The sequence below is a fragment of the Anolis carolinensis genome, chromosome 3 (assembly GCF_035594765.1).
Source record: "Anolis carolinensis isolate JA03-04 chromosome 3, rAnoCar3.1.pri, whole genome shotgun sequence".
Taxonomy (NCBI): Eukaryota; Metazoa; Chordata; class Lepidosauria; order Squamata; family Dactyloidae; genus Anolis; species Anolis carolinensis.
The window spans coordinates 32,349,137-32,371,527 of NC_085843.1; the positions used below are offsets into that span (position 1 = coordinate 32,349,137).

Genomic DNA, 22,391 nt, shown 5'->3' on the forward strand with positions numbered 1-22,391 from the left:
TCTCATGTTATCTGTGGGAGAAATTGAGGAGGGGAGGAGAGAACCAAAAGAAAGAAAAATGGAGATGAGGATGACCAATTTATTACACCCATAATGACGAATAACAGAGTTAACTCAGAATTTTTGATGCCATACATTTTTCATCCTCCAAATACATACATTTTGGAGTACGTCGATTCTTTCATGTCTCGTTTACAGAGATTGTAAATCCATTGACCAGTATAATGCCATGCTTTCATACAGCAAGAGAAAGCTATAGACTTCCACATGCTGATGTGGATGCCAGTTTCTACATGGAGGCTTGTTCACGTATCATGCTTTTCCTCCCAAATCCTACTAAACTTCCTTAATGTGAATTAGCATGTACAGTCGTCCTCCTCACTCAAAAAAAGGGAGCTAAACAACTCTTACATGAAACAAGCCAGGTATAATTTAGAGCTAGCTGGGACAAAATATTACAGAGCCCCGGTTGACCGAGCTCCAGTTAACCGAGGCTCTGTATTATCCGAGGTGCCGCCGGAGACGCCCCTCCCCCTCCTTCTCTCAAGTTTGAGAGAAGGGAGAGGGAGGAGGAAGCGCCCTGCGATAGCTGCTGCCTAGAAGCGATGGCAAGGCGCTTCCCAAGGGGCGAGGCTTCGCCCAAGGACGTCCCTCGGCGAGACCTCGGCCCAAGCAAGCGCCTTGCCATCACTCCTGCCTAGACAGCAGTGATGGCGAGGCGCTTCCCAAGAGGCGAGGCCTCGCCCAGGGATGTCCCTCGGCAAGACCTCGCCTTATCCGAGCCATTCAGTTATCCGAGATGGGGCCCGCCCCTTTATCTCGGATAATCGGGACTCTACTGTAATTACTTACTGTTGGACAAAGATAGGTCCAACAGAAAATCCTAGGGGACCTAGGATTTTAAAAAAGAGGCAGCCATATGTCACTTACACTATAAGACAAATATTACTTGACCTGAAACACAAAAAGATCTAAGAAGGACACATCCAATGCACTAGGAAAAAAACACAATTTCACAGCCACTACTGCCATGTGACGAATAGGCCAGGGTGCAGCTCTTACCTATAATGCAGGAAGAAACATTCACTATAAACCCAGAGAGTTTGGAAGGATCAGTATTTTGAGGGAAAACAACAGCCTTTAAGGAATACTTCTCCTCTTCTTCAGGTAGAAAACCAGCCTGAGATTCACTTGTGCTCACAGACTCATTATTATCTACTTCATCATTTGTACTAGCCATCTGGTAAGCCAAGTTAGGCTGTTCAGGCTGATACCTAAGAGAAAAGGATACAGAAAACACTGAATGCCATTGCAACTATTGTAGCCACAAGGAAGGTCCCTTCTGAGCATCATCAGCAACTAGCCCCAAAAGGAAAGTTGATCAAGCATCATCTTGATTTTGTGGGCCAAAACCTAATCAGAATTCCCAAGTGGGGGAAACCGTAAGTTCAATACCATCAAATTACATACATACATTTTATTTCAAACATTCCTACTAAAATCCACCAAATGAAATACCTACCCATAATATAGCTAAAAGTACACACAACCCAAACCTATGGGATGAGACTAGAACTATGAATCTTGTTCAGTCATGGAGTTTTCAAAAGGCACCAAATCCAAACAAAATTGAAAAATGAGTTATAGGTAGCAGCACATTGTGAGCTAGGAGTAGAATATTATGCACAGATCAAAACTATCAAAGTGTATTAAATCACTTTGGCATAGGGTTTGGAAAATTGCATTTCATAGCAAAATTGCACATCCCCAGCATGTCTTTCACCTGGATTCCTGTAAAATTTGTTCAGTGGAATTTGGTACATTTTGGAAACAAACCCCGCAGTTATGCTGTAACTGTAATGCTGTGGGAACAATTAGACGTATTCCAAGGACAGATGGGCAGTGCAGGTCTCCAAGCTACATGTGATCAATAATGCATGACCAAAGATGTAGGAAGATCCCTACTGGTGGAAATACATGATACTTTGTAGAAATACAGCTTTCAGCCTAAGAAAGCATTTGTCCATAATTGGATGCTGAGCTGTTACCAAATTCCCAAAGGCCTTTAAAAACATCCTAACAATCTGTTGTTCTAAGGTAAAGGTTCAGGACAAAATTTCTGGAAGAAGCAGTTGAGAAAAGCTAGAATATTCAAATGCTATTTTTTCTGCAATGTAACACGGAATAATTGTTCCATACCTCAATACCAACACACAGGCAGCCACCAAGGAGTAAGCCAGGAGTGTTCCAATGGACATCAGATCCACAAGATCCTTGAGATCCAAGAGAAAAGCCATAACAGCTGGAGGGAAAGAAAAACATGGCTTAGTGGCAAGAGATTTTTTAGCATACTGAACAGTGCTTAATTGTTATAGTTGAATCCTCATCACATTTCTACTTCTGTTAGCCCCAGTGAAAAATGTAACAGTCTCCCCTATTCTCTTTTAAAGGAGAGGGGAGATGAAAAACCTCAGGAGAAATTAGCATGGAAACCAAAACCACAATTTAAAAAAGGGATTTTTTTTAAGGAATACACAGTAATTAATATAGTTAAACTGTTGGTTTAACTGCAATACTCTACCAAAAACTGCTTTGGTTGCTCTTTTTTGGCAGTAGAAAGGTTGAAAAAATAGTTAAGAGGAATTCTGTGTGTCATTGTTTTAGACCTGCCCATTTTTAGAAAACACAAAATCTGTATTAATTCTAAAATTAATTAATTCTACACTTGTTGATAGACTCTATAAGCTAGCTGGCATTGCCCCTTCCCCTGATGTGCGACAGGAAGTTGCTGCTAACTATGAGAGAAATAAGGTTGAACACTGTGAAAGTCACCCACTGAATGGCTATCAGCCTCCCCCTAGTAGACTCAAATCAAGGAAATGTTTCATGAGAACCATCAGTCCTCTACATTTTCCTTCAGCAACAGCAAAAATATCACTGTGGACAACAATCAGGCAACTACAACTGGATGGCCCCTCATGTGGGCCTTCCTCTAGCAGCAAACCAAGAATGGGCACCTTGGAAGTCCCTGAACAGACTCAGAAGCGGAATTGGCAGGTCAAAAGACAACCTGGCAAAATGGCACTATCTGAGAGAGTCCTCCACCTTGTGTGACTGTGGAGCAGAACAAACAACACAGCACCTGTATGCTTGCCCACAATGCCCTGCCTCATGCACAGAGGAAGAACTGTTCAAAACTAGACAATGCAGTTTGCTGTTGCCTGTTTTTGGTTTAAAATCCCTTTATTTTATCAGTTTTAAATGTATCTATTGATGCAATGCTTTTGACATGAAATAAAAAAATAAAATTCTAAAATAAAATGCAATCACATACAATCATATTTCAATTTGTTATACTTTTGTCTGAAGAATACCTTTGCTGATTTAGCAAAGAGTTATTCTTTTATTATTGATAAGCTGGGCAAACCTTGGGAAGTGTGAATCAACATCATAAGAGGATCAGGCCATTTGTGTTTGCATGTCAGGAGCACACCTAACATATGGATAGGCAATGAGAAAGAGCCAAGAATATCTGAGAGAAAAGGAAATACTACAGAATGTTTCAATCTCCCTAAACCAAGAGTGATCAACCTGCAGCTCAAGGGTTGATTGTGGTGCATAAGCCCAGTAAAAGTGCTGAAATTTAAAAATATTGCATCTTCTTCCACCTTTCCAGAATGGAAAGAGTCTGGACAGTAAAGAGGAGCAGAGTCTGGCACTCTCTCACCATGCTGCATTTGATACCAATTTTGCTGGCAAATCTGGTACCAATGGAATGCCCAGCAGCTGCTGCCAATACTTGATGGTGGCAGCAGCACTTGGTGAATGGGTAGAAGACCAATATGTCGCTTCCAATAGAAACTTGGCCCACTGTGCACCAGGCAATGGAAATTCTAGCATTGTGCAAATCTAGTAAATCTGGTTTTATCTATGTTTTCTTCACCAAAAAAAGACTGCTTTTAAAAAACAAAAATAAAAACTAGACACTCCCAGAACTCTTCCTGTGCTGCCAAATTTTGTACTAGGCTAAACCAATCACATATATCACTCAGATTCAATGATTAAAGAGATTTCTCTTTCAAGTTCTTCAACAATACAATACAAAATCGTTTATTAATACAAGACCGAGCTAGTCACTACATCTCACCTGCAACAGCACCTGAAGTTATTGTTGCAATCATTGGAGTCTTTGTCCTCTCATTAACACGAGCCAAAAATCTGAAGAGTAGCCCATCTTCCGCCATAGCATAAATAACTCGTGGCATTGGAAACATGGATCCAAGTAGACTAGAAAGAAAGGAAAGAATAAGCTATTCATCTTGTATATCAAAACATGCATGAGATCAAAACTAAAAACGCTTTCTCGCAAAAACCTTGAAACATTCCAGCAGTATTGTCTTCACTGCTAATATAGTCTTCAAAAACATATTTACATTATAAAATATCACTATACAAAGCAGACAAGAGTCATTAATCAGAAATTAATCAGAAATTAAAGGAGAATGATAATGCAAAAAAAAAAAATAGCCATTCTAGGACTGTGAGAAATAGATTTTTCTCCTTCCTAACAATTAAAGCTAGAATTCCAAAACACAAAAAACTGTGCAAGTATCCCATCCCAAGTATCCCTCTGTAATTTTAGGTTCTATGTTATAATTTGTTGTTAGATGTTGGTTTATTTTGTGATGTTGGTTTTATTTTATTTTTGGCCCGTTATTGTATCTGTGTTCATAGGTGTTTCAAGGCATTGAATACGTTTGCTTTGTGTTTTTGTCTGTTGGAATCCGCCCTGAGTCCCCTGGGGGAAATAGGGCAGAATATAAATAACATCATAATAATCATCATCATCATTTTCTTCACTATTATCTCAAAAGAGCTGGCAAAACAACTAAAACTGGATCATAAAGCTTCTGAATTTAAAATAATATTCACAAGGTGCAAATTAATACATGGAAGGTAACCAGGCCTGAGACAGTTGCCATCTGTCTGCTGTACAACTTGAGCAAACACCTTCTACCAATCAAACCAAAGACCTTCTATTCAGTAGGTGTTCCCATCTTGGTCAGAAGACCACAGGTCTAGTTCAGCAGTCGTTCCCATCCTGACGCTCTCTAGATAAATTGAACTCCCATCACAGAGCCCATGATGACTAGAAGACTTGGTTGTGGTGTGTACTCATGGGTAACAATCAGGATTTTAGATAGGTGTTCTTTCCCCCAGCTCTACTGGAGATAGCAGGTATTGAACCTGGGATCTTCCACATGCAAGGCACATGCTCTATCAGTGAATCACATCCCCCCCCCCCCTAAAGTGTAAGGGATTTTAAGAAATCACCTGCTCTTGCCTTTTCCTATTCCCATATATTAATTCTGAGACAAACACAATCAAATTTCATTGGGCCACTTTGCCTTCTGGAATCCATATTTTAAAACAAGGAAAGTGAGATGCAAACCCTTACGGAGAAAGTACAAAGGAAGCCAGAGTACCTTACCTTGTAGAAAGGGCGCAAAGTGAACCAACAGCCACTGCATAGTTTGCACCTTCCCACCCCACATGCTTAAAAGCAACTGGCAATGGGCTGTTTTTGTCCAGCAGGTAGTAAGGCATCATAAGGGTAAGAGCAGCTGACACGCCAAAGTATGCAACAAAGCAGATCAGAAGTGATGCCACAATCCCTATTGGAATGGCTTTCTGCGGGTTTTTTACTTCCTCACCTACAAAAAATAATGCAGCACAAAAACATATGATTACAAAACACAAATAATGAATACAGTAATTGTTTCCTTTTCAACAACAAAATGCCAAGAGATATTTTCCCCCTGTGCTGTAATGTGAGTGGGGGAACTTTACCCTATTCCCTTCATTACACTCAAGGCTGCAACATTATTCAATTAACCTGTTTAAAAGGTGATCATTTATTGTTTCTTTCCCAAATGTATTATTCAATGAAATAGTTTGGGTCACTTGGAAGACATTTTCTCCCACTTTTTGTTGGCATTTTTTCTGTTGAGATATGATTTAAAAAAAATAAAGCAAAATAACTTTCTGCAACATAAATCTTGAAAATATAATCCTGCTAGTAAGGGAAATAAATACAATAAATACATTAAAACTAGGGAGTTATTTTTCAACCCCCCTGTATTTCTGGTAACTGTCATCAAGATCCTTAATACCTCAAAATATTTGGGGGGGGGGGGGGGGGAGAGACAGAATCTAATCAACAGAATGTGATCTAAATATGGTTAACATTAACAAAGAAGTGAATAGTGTACAGCTACTGTGTATAAGGTGGCTGCCTTCTCAATGGCTGCCCTACAACTATGGAACTCCTTGCCCAGGGAAGCCAGAATGCTCCCTCCCTCTGTCCTTCTGGCGGCAGGTTAAAACCTTTTATTTAAACGGGCTTTTGAAGAAGGACTCTGAAGCAGTATTAATTTGCTCTAGTGTGTAAATGCATGTTCATTTAGTCAAGAAGACCAATTATTTAGAAACTAGACATTTGACAACAATACTTTTCATTCAGAGATGTTACCAATCACTAATGCCAACAAAGTGTAGTGCTAATAGAAGGGGGCAGGAGGAATGCTAGGATTTTGTTTTAACATCCCATTCCCCGATTCCATTAACCAATTTTCTCCTTGATCAGGAATATGCAAAGGCTGCCCACTAGTGGGCAGATTTTACAACAAAACAGCATTTGGTACACATGGACTTACCTGTGGTGGCAATGCAGTCAAATCCTACAAATGCATAAAAGCATGTTGCTGCTCCTGAGAGGACTCCAGGGAAGCCAAAGGGCATAAACCCACCAACACCATACTGTTCCTGTGTGCCACTAGAAAAAGAATAGCAAGGTATCAGATGTTATTCTGTTTAACAAAACTAGCTAAATCAAAGAACATAAAGTATTTTGTAACACAGTGATAAATTCAAGTGGGAGTATTTCATTCATGGGACCCATGGCCGTAATATCTGTTTCACTACCTTAACGTCTTTCACAGAATTCTAAGAATCAGTTTAGTGGGAATGCCAACATCCTGAACCCCCTCACTATATTGGAGGTATAGTAAACTACAGAACTGTTACTTTGGAGAGTATTCGGTGGTTGAGATCACCTTTTGTTTCATTTCTCAAAAACTAAAACCAAATTGTAAGCAACATATTGTAAAACCAAATTTGTAAGCAAACATATTGTATTAATCTGAGAAACAATTACTAACACATTGTTATTCTGAGTGATATTTCCAAGTCTGCTCTGACATACATGGGTATAGGAATGCAATGTAAGGCACTGCTCAAACATGTACTCTTAACATTTTGAATTCCACTACTCTGTTGTGTACCAAAAAAAAAAATCTGTGGATTTGACAACATCACAGCACATAGAGGCTGTAACATTTTAAGTACACACATAAATGAGGATGCTCAAATAAAACAGATACAGTTTATGAACACAATCCTTTAATCTATTTTTAAATATTTTAAATGTTGAACTACCTTAGATTAATTTAAGAAGGAACAAAATATTATATGTCTTTAAATGCATTTTAGTCCTTTGTTACTAAATGAAATACAGCTTTGAACTTTAAAAAGAAAATTATAAACCTTTAATCACTGCCTGGTTTTCTAGAGGCCAAGGGAAGAGGAGTTACAACAACGTAAAGTGACGTCTACAAACAGCAGTACCCACAAATCAAAAAGATATGTTTCAGAAGGCCTTAGCTTGGATCATGATTTTGTACTGAAAATGTCCTAAGAATTTCAGCCTGCCAACATCTTCACAAGCAGATCCAAAGTAATCACATAAAGTTTCCAGTGCAATTTGAGCCAATTGGGCTAAGGTTTTTTGTAAGTTTCTTCGTTTCTTAGTTAATGGTGCAGTTCCTTAATTACATGCTACACAGACCATGTCAGATACAAATGCTAAACGGGACTAATCTGCAAAAACAAGAGATTCTTGTTGCACCTAAAATGAAGTCAGATTCAAAGTGCTACAAGAAACACGCCCTTTGTTTTTTGCTCCAAGAGACTATACCTCTGGAAACTATCTTTTTCAATGTCCACCTTTCTCTTCCATTCCTTTTTGCAAATACTGTATAGATAAGTTTAAGTATGGAGCTGTATCAGGAGGAAGAAGGGGCACCAAGACATAGATGTCCAAGCTATCAGTGTATAACAGCAATAAAATATGTAGTAAAATAGATGTGTCAATAGCCACATCTACACAGGGATCAAACTCAGTGGTTTTTCTTCTCCATGGTACTGTTTTTAGGGACGTGGTCGTAGCTCAGTGATAGAGGACATGCACTGCATCCAAGTCCTAGTTTCCATCCTCCCTAAAAAGACTATCTGAAGCTCTAGACAAACTGTGCTAATCATATATGCCATGGTAGAAACATAAGATGCTGCTTTATATGAGTTGTTGAGATAACAGTACAGCGCTGACATTCAAGCAATTCTTCAAAAATAACCAGAAAACAGTTATGACACCGCAACTTAAAATTCATTTCACGTATCTACCATAACACAGAAGCCTGTACTAATTATAGACCTAACTCTTTGTTTATGCTGTTTCTGCATCTATGTGCACAAACTCAACAGGAAAGAAAGTGCTGAGAAATGATATATGTCCCATTAAAATAATAGCATTAGTATAGGAAGCGTCTGTTACTGAGTCAGACCATTAGTCCACAGATTTTCTATAATGGCTGTTGTAGGCAAAAAATGTAATGCCGCCCATCCCAGGTCTGCTGTTAAAGGAAAAGACTGAAGAAAATAATAAGTTTATTTTAAAAAGAACCTGATCTCTTGAGATCAGTTCCAATTCCACTCAAAGCCCAGAGACGTTGTGATCATAGAAAGCAGGCCAATGGCCGACATCCTGAGCAAGGAAAAACAAAAGGCCCTCTGTGAGGATTGCAAGGCTGGAAAAACCCTCACAATGTTGCTTAGGAGGTGGGCCTCCTCTCTTACTGGAAATATTACAGATTCAGCACTGACATTTCTCCTTTCATAGCTTACCAGATTTTCCCCTTCATAGCATACAAGCAACTTCCCAAAATAAGAGTGGTTTTTATTAGCGTTGAGAAAAATTATCTTATTGCATACAATAAAATTTAAATCTAAACTAGGAAGAGTTATTCTTTAAACTACAACCCATATAATTCATTAGTCATCTTGGCTAGCTGTAATTTTTTTAAAAAATAACTTTTCAAAGCTCACATCTAAAGGTGCAGCCTTATAAAGGACTCACCACATCATGTTTCATTTTAGGAACAGACTAAACATATTATATTCATTATCAGTCTCCTTGAGTCCTTATAGCAGGAGAAAGGTGGGATAAAAATAAAGTTTTGAAAATGAACAAGTAAATGTACTGTATGAAGTGGATAAAACTGAAGTCAAATTAATGGCCATTTAACATAAGAGACGGCTTCAACATGATCATTTTAGGAGTGGATTATTCACTAGTCTGAATAGCAGTGGAGTGGCTTCTTGTGTAAAATCTACATATATTTATTTGTCCAACCTATATGACCAGAATCCTAAGGTGATTGGAGATCCTAAAGTGATGAAGATTCAAATAACATTGCGAACATCATGAAAATACTGCTACGCCCTCCCCAGGGAGATTAGGCAGGCCCCCACCGTGTCCTTCTTCAGGAGGGAATTGAAGACTAATATGTTTCGACAAGCCTTTGAGAATGTCTAGCCCAATGGTCTGCTATTGTGATTCAGCACAGCACTTTCATCCCATTCTCTTGTTCCTTAGCTACAACTTGCACTATCCCTTTCCTTTCTTCTTGTTTACAGTTGGCCATGTTTTTACAACAGTTGACACTATAGTTTATTGGGCGCTGTTCCGAGTTCAAATTGTTGTTTTATATACTAGTGGTTTTATTTTGTATTGTACTGTGTGTTTATTTTATGCATTGTTTTAGGCACCTTGTGCCATATGTAAACCGCAGTGAGTCCCTTCGGGGAGATGGAGGCAGAGTACAAAAATAAAGTTATGATTATAAAGTTATTATTATTTACCAATCCAAGCAGAGGTATCAGTACATACAAGCCATGCCTACCATGGAAATTGCTAGAGGCTATATTACACATGGATCACCTTATGTTCTATTGCACACACATGTGTACACAGCTAAGCTTATACATGCACATATATTCTTTGAAGCAAAATAAACTGCCACATACTTGTATTCAAGTGAGATATTTTCTGGAACCTGCCAGTTTTTTATTGATCCCTTCACAAAACCTGACACCATCACAAAGCCCAAGACAAGAACGTTGATGCAGGTGAACACTTTGTTAACTACTGCAGATTCTTTCACACCAAACGTTAGAAGTCCTGCAAAAAGTATAGTGCATAATTAGATTTTTTATTACTTGAAGCATGAAGTAAAAAAAAAGGGTATTATGTTTTGGGAAAGAATAGTATCACCATCTTTCCACTGACACAAGTTGTTGTGTAGCTGATCTATTTTACTTTATATCTACCCATGATCAGCACATCAAGTTACCCAAAGGACAGATTCAAAAGTTATAAACTAGCATAGTTTGACTGTCATGATTATGCTTCTGTACTTGTGTTACCTATCATTCTCTAAATGTGGAAGCGTTCACTAGTAGCTGCATTCTGCAATAACAATGTGCATGAAAGCACCAAAGGAATGAAACTTGAAAAACATTCTCAGTCAGTTAAAAAAGAAATATATCAGCTATCAGGAGAAACTGACTGAAATTGGAAATGTCCCTTTTTTAGATTTCAGTTCTCAAATCCCCCATGTTAGAAGCTGAGATGCAAAAAGTAAATACTGCAAATTGCAATAAAAAGCTCACTGATTTATGCTGAGATTTCAAAACTGCAAATGAGTTAGTAGCTTGTCTTATTTATCTTAAATGTATTCTGCATTATGCTACACAATCACAGATTCCATAGAGGGTTCTCAAGTAGTCTGTGTCCCTTTTGTCTTAAAACTTCATAGAGGGACATGAAGGAGAAAACAGAATCCAAAAATATTTTGGACACATATGAAACTAAAATAAGCAAAGGCTTGTTTTAGTTTTAGAGCCAATCTATGAACACATTTTTAACATTATAAATGAAAAACAAGCTGAATTAAATTGATATATTGGTCCATTCATACAAGAGCATTTTCCTTTTCAATCAAGGCATTTACTCCCTCTGCATGTTCTTAAAGAAAAAAATGCAACTTGAAAAGCCTTGCAGAAGTAATTATGAAATGAAAAGTAGTTCTGCTGCTACTGCTGCATCATCAAAACATGGTGTTATTTATGGTGGCTGGAAGATACCTCCTCCTCTGGTACTTTGGTCATCCCAACTCTACAGTCATAAAGAAGAAGGTGCCATGTAAAGCTTCCAATATGAAGTAAAACTTCCAGTTCCTTTTCTACTGTTACAAACAATACAACAGGCTACTCCTGAAACTTGGGGACATTTTCAAACATGATTTTCAATTAAAGAGAACTTATCAGAAAATATAAGAGACAAACTTTTTCCTTGCAGAAGCAAGGAAGAATCAAGGGCTGCTGTAAAGCAGATTCATTATTCTTGCCTGTACTTTGGGGAAATGAGGCTAAAGCAGACCTATGACTCTGACTTGTCTTGAAATTATCCACAAGATCGGTTTGGCAAATGCCAAAATACACCAGAAAAAAATATCAAATAGCCCTTGGTTTCAAATTCAGCACATTTTAAAGCAGCTTCAGTGACTGATCTTGTTTCTTTTTCCCCTTAAAAATAAATTATACACTCCCTGAAGATGTTAATTTTGGTTAACATTCTGATTCTTCTAAAAACAACAGCCATATACCAGCATGATGGCAGTTCTGTCCTTTCAACCCAAGCCTTCCACCGCCTAGGACACTATATGAATTGGCCAGTTATACAGGCAAAGGTTAAAGTAACAAATCCACATTATTCAGCATTCAAAGATTTTCAGCCTGACATCCCCCGCCCCCCATTTCCTTTAGTACTCTGTGTTGGGAGAAAGCAGTATTGCTGCTTCCTACCCATTTTCAGCAACTACAAGCGGGAAGTGGCTGACAACAGATCTCATTCTGAAGCTGTTTACAAGGTCAAACCTGACATCTTCAGTAAACAAGAGATTTAAAAACAAGGCTATAATAAATGGGAGTATTTTCCCTTAGTATAAAAGCCAATAATAAAACTACAGAAGAGCAATTAATTTTCATTTTTTAAAAAATATTTCCTAAACCAGCCTTTTTTTTTCATTTTCCCTCACCTGTCAAGATTAGGATAATGACAACAGAAAAGACATCTGGGTATTTTGCCAGCACGCCAGGAGCATTCATAGACATGTACTGTTGAAAGAACTTCTCGATATGCCTGCCAATTAGTTCATCAAACGTTGCACTCCATGCTCTCGCGACACTTGATGTTCCTATCAAAGAGAATGGTAAGAATGGAGACTATTCACTATTTTTATTTACACACCATCTTTATTCATCCCTTCAGTGTGACATATAAAAATTATGTAAAGACAAGTTATACAAGTAACATATCAGTAAGTTCCTTTTTCATTATGTTAACAGAGATTTGGAGGATTTGGAGTGTCCACAGCTGCCCAAAGTTGTACAGAGCTACACAGGAACTATTCAAATGGCAGATCAACATCTCCTCACCTAGTCCTCCAGATGTATTAGACTGTAACTCTCATTGTCCCAAGACAACATAGCCAATCGAAAGAGTTGAACATTTCTGGGGATACTAAGAGGGGGGAGAGGCAGTAGATCAAGTTAGCGGAATCATATACTGCATCCATTCACATTGTTAAGGTACTTCTTCTTGTGCTTCCAACTAATAACAAAATATAATATACAGTGTATATCTTTAGTGGCACTGTACATAGGAATTTCTATGAGAAAAATGTATTCACTTTCTAAAACTGCCCTGCATTAAAAGCATTACCCCACAGTCCACTACACTGATTGCAACTCACACAGGCATACACACAATTCAATTACCAATTCATTCAGTCTCCTCAAAATTTCAACATTCTTCTCACTCCAAACTTTCAAGCTTTAAAGCCTTTTTAGTGTGGTTAAACATCGGCTACATTTTAAAGAGAGATGCAATGTGATAAGGTGCATTAAACAGTTCTTTTCTGATCTTCATGTAGTTGCTAAAGTTACGGTTCTAAGAAAAAAACATTATCAACAAAAACATTACATATAAATCCAGCCAAACTATAGTTGCCATAAGAACAAGATGGTACACCACTAACATAGCCGTGTTCTTCTGTTTAGTGCCAATTTCAGAGAATATGCAATTAAAGAAATCGTCCCCTTGCCCAGTAAGATCTATTTCAGTGGTTCAACCAAGTGTAAAGAACTTTCCTTTCCATCCATTTGCCTTCCACTTTATTCAGTGATCATAAATGCTACCCACGTGCCAGCCAAAGAACTAAAGGAACATGATTTTGAGACTCTTTTATAGTCACAAATCCTAAGTGAAGTCTATCTTGACTGTCTTCCTTATCAAGAGAATCCTTTCAATATCAGCTGATACTAAATTAATGTCTTAAAAATACCATTTTAGGATGATGATTGACTGCTAAGTTCAGAAATGTAGCTTTTCTACAGCAAATTATATCTTTCTGTCACCTAAAGATGTAAGTGGGTTTCAACTATCTTGAAATCATGCATAATATCTGCTTTACATTAATATGTATACAAACTAAATATTATGTTGGCTCTCATGTCCCTTGATTGAAAAAAAATGTCTTTCATATCTTGCATCTCCATATAGGATTGTTCCCTTTAAGTATTCTGCACTGGTATACAGAGGCTGGTATGGCGTAGAGAGATAGATAACTGTCCAAGAAACAGACTTTACAGATGAGCCAGGAAGAAACTAATAAAACATAAGAGATGGTAGCAAATAATAAACTCAGGGGTTATGACCTAGAGCAGGGGTCCCCAAACTAAGGCCCGGGGAGTCACATGCGGCCCATCGAAGCCATTTATCCGGCCCCCACGGCACGAAGGCAGAAGGGGGTTGGGCTAAATAACCCAAGGGTTCTCCTCTTCTCTATTATTATTATTATCATCATCATCATCATCATCATCATCATTGAGGCTGGGAGGCCATCTGTCAGGGGTGCTTTGCTTGTGCTTTTGGTGCACAAAGGCAGAAAGGGGTTAGACTCAATGGCCCAAAGGGTCTCTTCCAACCTTCATTATTATTATTATTATTGACACAACAACATTGTATGACACAGCAAACAAGATAGATATGCTGGATTTTGTATCACAAAATCACAAGTCGAACACTTCCCAAGCGTTTAGGACTGTGTGATGTATTTTTGGATGATGCACGCAGATCCCAGTAGGTTGGCCTTTTGCAGTTGGCAGATCGTAATTTTGTCAATGTCTATTGTTTCCAAATGCCGGCTGACATCTTTTGGCATGGCACCCAATGTGCCGATCACCACCGGGACCACCTGTACTGGTTGTTGTTGTTGTTATTATTATTATTATTATTATTATTATTATTATTATTATTATTATTATTATTGCTTGGTGGGCAACTATAGTCCGGCCCTCCAATGGTCCAAAGGATTGTGAACTGGCCCCCTGTTTTAAAAGTTTGGGGACCCCTGACCTAGAGGAATAGTTAGATTAGAAATCCAAAACATGATGCAAAACAAATGCTTTTGCTCCTCAATAAGTAAATACGATTCCTCCACTCAAATATGGTTAACTCAATATCAAAAGTTATAGGAGCATTGGCTAGACTCCGAGATGTTGCAACAAGATGACAAAGTCAATATGAGAAGTCTGCCTAGCTGCTATATAACCATATGGATAGATTTGCTAATACCACAGAAAGTTGCCTCAGGTCTATAAGAAACTATTTTATTGCTGGAGAGAGGATAACCAAGAAAAACAGGTTGCACAAGGCTGCAAATGGACAGGACTGACCAGGTCTCTTCTTCTCAGGTTTCTATTTTCCCCTCCGTTACATCTGTCCAGATTATTGGCCTTATGGCTGCAGGAACATTGCTCTACTCATGTGAGTTCAAGCTACTCCCATAAATTCAATGGACTGTGGTAAAAAGCTGGACTGGCATCACAGCGAGTTTTTGTTTTGTATCTAGGAGCTAACTGTAGCATAGTTATTACCTCATGTTTGAAGATGACAAGTTCTTGAACGATGGAAATGTTGCAAATAGACATTTAAGTAAAGCAATTGCTAATGTTTATATGTTCTTGTTGCACAACCATTATGATTACAAAATCATTTAAATAACAAATTTCAATCCAATACAGAAAAATTGAATGTTCCCTTTCCAGTCATGTACTTGCTGCTTCTTTAATGTCAGCAAAACAGAGGTCTCTTCTACACCAACGAAATAAGCCATGAAAGCTACAGTGCAGTATTTTCAGAGCTATATAAACCTAATTCACAAAACTGCAAAAAGAATGAATACAAGGGCAGGAGGGAAATCCTACTAGAACTCATTAATTTCACTGTTTATAAAGATGAGCAGGTGAACAGGCAGCAGCAGCAAAGAGAAGCAAAAGAATTAGGAGGCTAGGAAAAGGAGTTTAAAATTTGGTCTCTTGCAAGGGTACATCTTCAGTGGATGGCACATAATGCCAATCCACAACTCTAGCTCTAAACACAGGAATATGATGGGTTCTCATCTTACTAAAAACTGCTCAGAATAAAATAAGTTACAGTATATCCCAATTTATCTTAGTTTATCAAGCCCAGTTATAAATCAAATGCAAGGATGGTGGAAGGGGAACTAATCCATTTCGTAAACTTAAATAACCATGAGACTATTGGATTCTAATGTTCAAAATCAGATTAACACAATTCATATTTTACCCTTTGACATATGTGACTACTCTCTGGGCACTTGCAAAACCCATTTATTGCAAAATCCATCTTTTAAACCTACTTTATGAACATGATCTAATAGAGCAAATTAAGTAGGAAACAATGTAGTATGACTTTCAAGGGAGGCATTCTCAGATCAACAGTTGTATTTTTCCAGTATCTATAAATGCCTACAAAGCAAGGAAATTCCTAAAAATGATGTGCATCAACACTAAGGAGATGTAAATAAATAAGAAGCTTTTGAAGTTGAGTGTACATTCCCTCCACACCCTTCCTATGCTACCACTCCTGTTTCTTTTCGTGAACAAATTTTCTCCTTAAAACAAATGCATGCTGTGCTTCACCAACTATTTAAAAAACAGCAAAAACATTAACCTTTGTTTCTCAACACACACCTTTAAAAGAAGCATGAGCTAAATTTTTGCTCCTTTCAACAAGAGCTGCCAGCTGAACAACTGTACGAAGTCGTTCAGATATTATCACGGGCTAGTACTTTTGACTATGTGCCAAGGAAAAACCTGCTTTAAGCAGATTTTAACCCACTGTTAGCATAATGTTAGCAACTAACTAGTGGGGACTACAAAATTTAAGACTGGAGGTATTAAAAGTATTCATTTAAAATGTCTGCCTCCCTGTTTTTTTAAAAAAAAAAACCCTCCCTGTGCATTTTTTTAAATGGAAGCTTTATGATTTCACTGCAGCTTACTACAAAAAGAAGAGTGAATGAATTGCATGCATGGACAACATTCTCACATATCTCACTCAAATAAAGATGTCTGTGATTATTTAAATGCAGTCTTTGGCTTAACTATTTTAACCTTTCCCATCCCGTTTATTTTACTTTTCTAAAATCTATTTTGTATGTGGTCTGTTAATAATTAAAGTAGTGTGTGCAGTTGTATACACATATTTGTACTTTATCCATCAAAACAGATGATGGCTGTGCTATTTCTCATAACTCTTATTAACTACTTAAGCTTAAAAATGTAGTATCAGTTGTCCAATCATCACTAAACCATCCCTGATGAAAAAGGAACCTGTGGACAGTTCCAAACATAGTTCTAATCTAAACATAGATCTGACGAACTATTTTTCCCTTTTGAAACTTCTCCTCGTCGTAACCAGAATGTAGCAATTATGCTGCAGATATAGCATGCTAATGTGCACAAATGTCATATAGCAATAAATCTGAACTTTAAATCTAGAATACCCTTATGTCTATTCATCTCTGCTGGTTTATGGAATCTTTTAAATTGTTGCCTTGTTCATTTTAACATCCACTATGAGGTCACGAAGAGATGGAAACGACTGAGTGAATGAAGAAGAAGAATGCACGTTTGAGTATGCTATCTAGCTTTACCTATTCAAATATATTGTTCATTTCTTACTGCAATACAAGTGAAATTGCTGATAAAATGGGAACATAAAATAAAGACATTTTATAGATACCAATATAGTTTTAATAAGTGGAATGAAAATACCTACCAATGACATAGGATAGAATCAGGTTCCAGCCAGTGATGAATGCCCACAGCTCACCAACAGTTACATAACTATAGAGATAAGCCGATCCCGTCTTTGGAACTCTAGCACCAAATTCCCCATAGCAAAGTCCAGCCAGCACAGAGGCCAGAGCAGCAATCAGAAAGGAGATGACAATGGCAGGTCCTGAGTTTTCTCGAGCTACTGCCCCAGCAAGGACGTAAACTCCTGCCCCAAGTGTACTGCCGACACCAAGAGCCACCAAGTCAAAGGTGTTGAGGCACCGTGAGAGTCGGCTGTCTTCTCTTGTGCAATCTACCACTTTCCGACGAAACAGCTGTTGTCCAAATCCAAGTAGTCCTTTGCAAGACATCTTCCCAATTAAACCTGTAAAACAGTAATCATTATTTGTATGACTCTCCATAGGACTCTACAACCACATCATCCACACCAAAATTCAAAATGGAAATAGGAGCAATTTTGTAGATTTTGTTTTTTAAGGCAGGTCACAATTCCCTTAAAGTTGAAGTTTCTGAATACTGATAATGACACTTCCTGATACAAAAGAGCCATTACACTCCCTTATACATAAACAGTCCTGAAAAAGGAAGTACAATCAGTGACTTTCAGATTGGTACAGCTGAGATCTTTTCAAGTTGTCCAATCTTCAAGGAGACCAACTGATAAGTATAAGGCCTATACTTCAGTCGATAAAAGTGCTAATCTTCAAAATGCTACTAATTTTGGATTAAAGCTCCCAGTTGTGAGTTGTAATACAAAACTAACATTTCCAAGTTCTGCAGAACTGCTATCAAGTAACCCCAACATTACCATGTGACAAGTAAAAATAAATTGACCAAAAAGTCAGATTTTAAAAAATATAAATGCAAACTCTTAATGTACCTGGGAAGGCCGACCCAGCAGTCATTAGGTGTAACTATTCCCTGTATGAGTTCTGTAGCATGAGAAAGATGTCTAGCAGCAGTCCCCTTATTTTACAAATCCAAACAAAGCCCAAGCCCTCCTGTTAACCCTCTTCTCAGCTTTGAGGCTGGCATACTGATTCTCTCTCCAGGAAGCGTTGTTTTTTTTTTTTTTAAGGAAAACCAACACAGAAAAATAGTCAGAAAAAGAGATAATGCATCCCCATACAGATATAATTTCTGTAGTGGCTGGCACAAACCCAGCAAAGTTTGGATTTGGTGGTGTCTGCACTGTAAAGCTCTTGCCCAAAGGAGCAGGAATATGGTGCATACTAGATCTCTTGTGACAATAATTATATTTAAAAATGCAAAGAGTACTAGAATAGAAAATTAAATCAGAGTACAATACAAATATTATATGCATAGATGTGTGTGTGTGCGTGTGTATATATGCAACGTCCTTTTAGACAGCCAATTCTCTCACTCCAGAAGCGATTCAAGTTGCTCCTGACACGAAAAAAAAATAACCAAAGAAGCACTGAACAATCCTGCATCTGTCTTTAAAGAAATCAGCTCCACATAGTTCAAATGGACATATCTCCCAAGTTAAGATTGCACATAATTGCAACCACAATACAGAAGAGTGGGGGAAAACAGCTAGAAAAATGTTACACTATAAAACCTTTCCAAGAACCATACATACCAAAGACTGGGACATGTATTTATTATTACAGCAATGTATGAATATTGATGAAAAAGCAGCACTGATGTTTTACTTTCCATTACACAGAGAAAGGCACTTTTTTGCCAAGTAATTACCCACCTTACTTTGGGAAAGTCTTAAACGTTTAATCCAAAATGCAATGCACTTAACTCTGTACTCATGTATATTCCTCATCTCCAAGTAAATACTAAATAATCTTGATTAGGATTAAACATATGATAATAAGTTAAAACACACATAAATCAATTTCAGAATGTTACAACCTTGGACAAAAGATTATGTGCAGAGAACAAGTGGGCACATCTACCCGCATCCAAATAAAAATCAACTAGGGTGCATGCAACATAGGGGTTGACAAATGCAGAAAGTTTATGAACCATTTTTCTGCTCTAAGGCCAACAGAAAGGAGTGTTTTTAAAACAACCAAACCTGGAAGTGACCAAATTCTACTTCTGGACTTTAAATATGAGTAGCGGCTGACAATCTTTTAAAGAGATGGTTTCACAAGAGATAATAGATTCTCCTTTTCAGAAAAAAACAACCCCCAAATTATGGTCTGGCAAGACTGGAAGGGTTGACAGATGCAAACATAGCCATAGAAGGTTGTATGCACGGCAGCAGGTACAGCAACAATGGGTTTTGGGTACATAACTCAGAATCTTGAAAACACCAGCTTTTACTTTCCTCAAGCAACTGTTATTATTTACAACAATTATGATGACAATGATGGTCCAAAATGTCTAACGTGACCTTCCAGAATAAAATTTCAAGACATGCTTACCAGAAGCCCAGAACAGAAGCGTAGAAGTAGAGGCAGGATGTATATGGATACTTCAAACCCACTGCATAGGCTAAATACTGAAGTATGCATGAATTTAATTAATAATTCAGTTTTTATTCTTATGGAATTCAGATTACATTAGTGCCTCGCCCCATGTGTTTCTTAAGTAGACATCAAATAGTTATATCAGGAAGGGTGAGGTTAGACTTCCAGTTATAAGTCTCAATTTTTGTAGGAAATACATTGTAAGCGTGGTATGTTAGTACACCTAAAACAATGTTTTCAGCTTTTCTTCCAGTTAGAAGAAAAGAGGTTGACCCGACCTTCAGCAAGATAAATGCTTTTCTGCTTGAGGTAATTAGAAGAGATGGTCACTAGCCTTCCTCCTTATTAACTTCCTACAGTCAAGTGTAAAACATGAAAGGCAAAGGTAAATACTAGAGCTGTGCGACTGATTTTAAAAAGTTTCAAAACTCATTACAAAATGGCAAAATGAGCTGATATTTCCGTGCCTAAGACAGTGGCTCTCAACTAGGAGTTCCCAGATGTTTTTGGCCCACAACTCCCAGAAATCCCAGCCAGTTTACCAGCTGTTAGGATTTCTGGGATTTGAATGCCAAAAACATCTGGGGAACCCAGGTTGAGAACCACTGGCCCAAGAAAACCTGCTTAAATTCATGGGGTTGTCATAAGTCAACAGGCAACTTGAATACCACCTATACTGCACCTAATACCACCATACTGCACAAATAACACAGGGGACCATGTCCATTTCTGCAGAATCTCCAGGTTTTTATAGAACTTGTAACAAACTACTGAAGTGGCATTATGGTTAGATCAGGAGGCTTCTTTCCTGCACCACACTCAGACAATGGTATCTTGAATTTTAAGAGTATTTCTTTAAGCAAGAACTATCAGGATTCAACAACTCATCAACAGATCACATTGCCATGGAAGCAGAACTCACCCACACATCTACCTACCAACTAATAAATGCCAGTTCTTTTTCAAATTGTGTATTCAGTGCCTTCATCTATCATTCATTTTAACAAGAACTCTGATCTCTGAAATACACTTCCAACTGGTAACAAATATGGAGTGCACCTTATGCTACGCCCCCACAGTCCAATCTTTTCTAGAAAAATAATCAAGTCGACAGAAGGGTTGAAACTGTCTGTTAATGAAGTCCTATATAGTAACACTTCACACATTTTCCTAATGGCAAAGCACAATCTTTTCTTCAAATAATCCTAAGTGTTCGGCTGCACAAAAATATCTACAAACTTTTAAAAAAGAGAAAGAAATGTGTCTAAGTTTTTCCAGAATTACAAATGTAAGCAGGAGTGTAGATGATCATATGTACTCTCCTTAAATAAAATCCACAATTCTTTTCTGAGCTTCTACAATTGGCAGTATACTGATAAATACCAGCATTATTGCAAAAAAATTGGGGAACAAAATGTAATCTTTTGATTCTTTGCCAATTATCCTGCATGAAGTAATACAATCATCAATTCAACAAGTTTGATATTCCACTTTACAATCCATCTCTCATGACTATTTCACATGTTTCAAAGCAATCAAGGCTATAATCTCTAAGTCTGCTAAAAGTCAGCTGAGGGATTACTCAGTTCAGCCTACACATTGTTCTACCTGAAGCACATTTGTACCGAGATGTACTTGGGGAAATGAGAATCTGTGAGGTTGATTAGCAGCCCAGAGGTCAAGAGTCAGAGAATCAGCCAAAAGTTGGAAAACCAAAATCAGCGGGAGTACAGGAAGAAAAATAATCCAGATGCAAGAACAGGACAGAATTTCTGAGCTGGTCTGGATGTGGCTCATAAGAGTGGGTGATCGATATTGCTTCCAGCACCCATACAGGATTTGCTGCCTGCTTTCTCTAGGGAGTCTCATTCTTCAGTGCAGAACAGCAGGGGCCACACCACTGAGTTACAGGTGTGTCAAACCTCTCCTCACAGACTCCAAACAGTCCCATTCCATCGGTATCTAAAAATGGGTTTATATCCATGAACACACAGGCTAAAATAAAAACCAGTTAGTCTTAAATGTGATGCTACATTCCTATTTTCTGCAGTTTCAGGTATCAACAGGGGATCTTGAAACACATCTTCAGCAGATACGGAGGTTGTACTGTATTTCTGAGGATTATAAAAGAAATTCCACTAACGCAGAGGTAAAACTGACTATTACAGGATCCTTTTACAGAAAGTTGTCAAGCACTGTCATTGTGATGAGTCATGGGCCATGTAGTCCCATTCCTGGCACTGTAGTGCCAGATGAAGAGGAAAACTTGGGTTTTTCACCGTCTCAGTCAGATTTGGAACTTTCCCAGCCAGATTTGGGAACCTTGCACCTGCAAGAGATTTGTCTTCCAGAAGTCTGTCAAACAAGCCCTGAGCCTGCTTTCCATGGGAAACTTTAAGGAGTCATGCATCTGGACTCAGAGATTAGCTTTCGTTTCTGGTTCCCCAGAGAACTGCTCCTTGGTGGGAAAACTAGACCCTATTTAGGTGTTTTGCCCACAAAGGGTTCTTGCGGAGTCAATTCGTCAGCTACGGG

At 38.1% G+C, this 22,391-nt stretch overlaps 1 protein-coding gene across 2 annotated transcripts in view; it reads right to left on the bottom strand.

The window, feature by feature from the left end:
- slc7a1 (solute carrier family 7 member 1) overlaps positions 1–22,391 on the bottom strand; it is a 43,469-nt gene that overhangs the window by 7,543 nt on the left and 13,535 nt on the right. For both annotated transcript variants that reach the window (XM_008107935.3, XM_062974690.1), the window contains exons 2-9: positions 17,387–17,770; positions 12,276–12,434; positions 10,204–10,357; positions 6,717–6,835; positions 5,492–5,714; positions 4,148–4,287; positions 2,200–2,302; positions 1,063–1,274 (exon numbers count right to left, since the gene is read on the bottom strand). In XM_008107935.3, coding sequence (XP_008106142.1) covers positions 1,063–1,274; positions 2,200–2,302; positions 4,148–4,287; positions 5,492–5,714; positions 6,717–6,835; positions 10,204–10,357; positions 12,276–12,434; positions 17,387–17,756 — 1,480 coding nt within the window. In that variant the 5' untranslated portion in view covers positions 17,757–17,770. The remainder of the gene's footprint in view (positions 1–1,062; positions 1,275–2,199; positions 2,303–4,147; positions 4,288–5,491; positions 5,715–6,716; positions 6,836–10,203; positions 10,358–12,275; positions 12,435–17,386; positions 17,771–22,391) is intronic.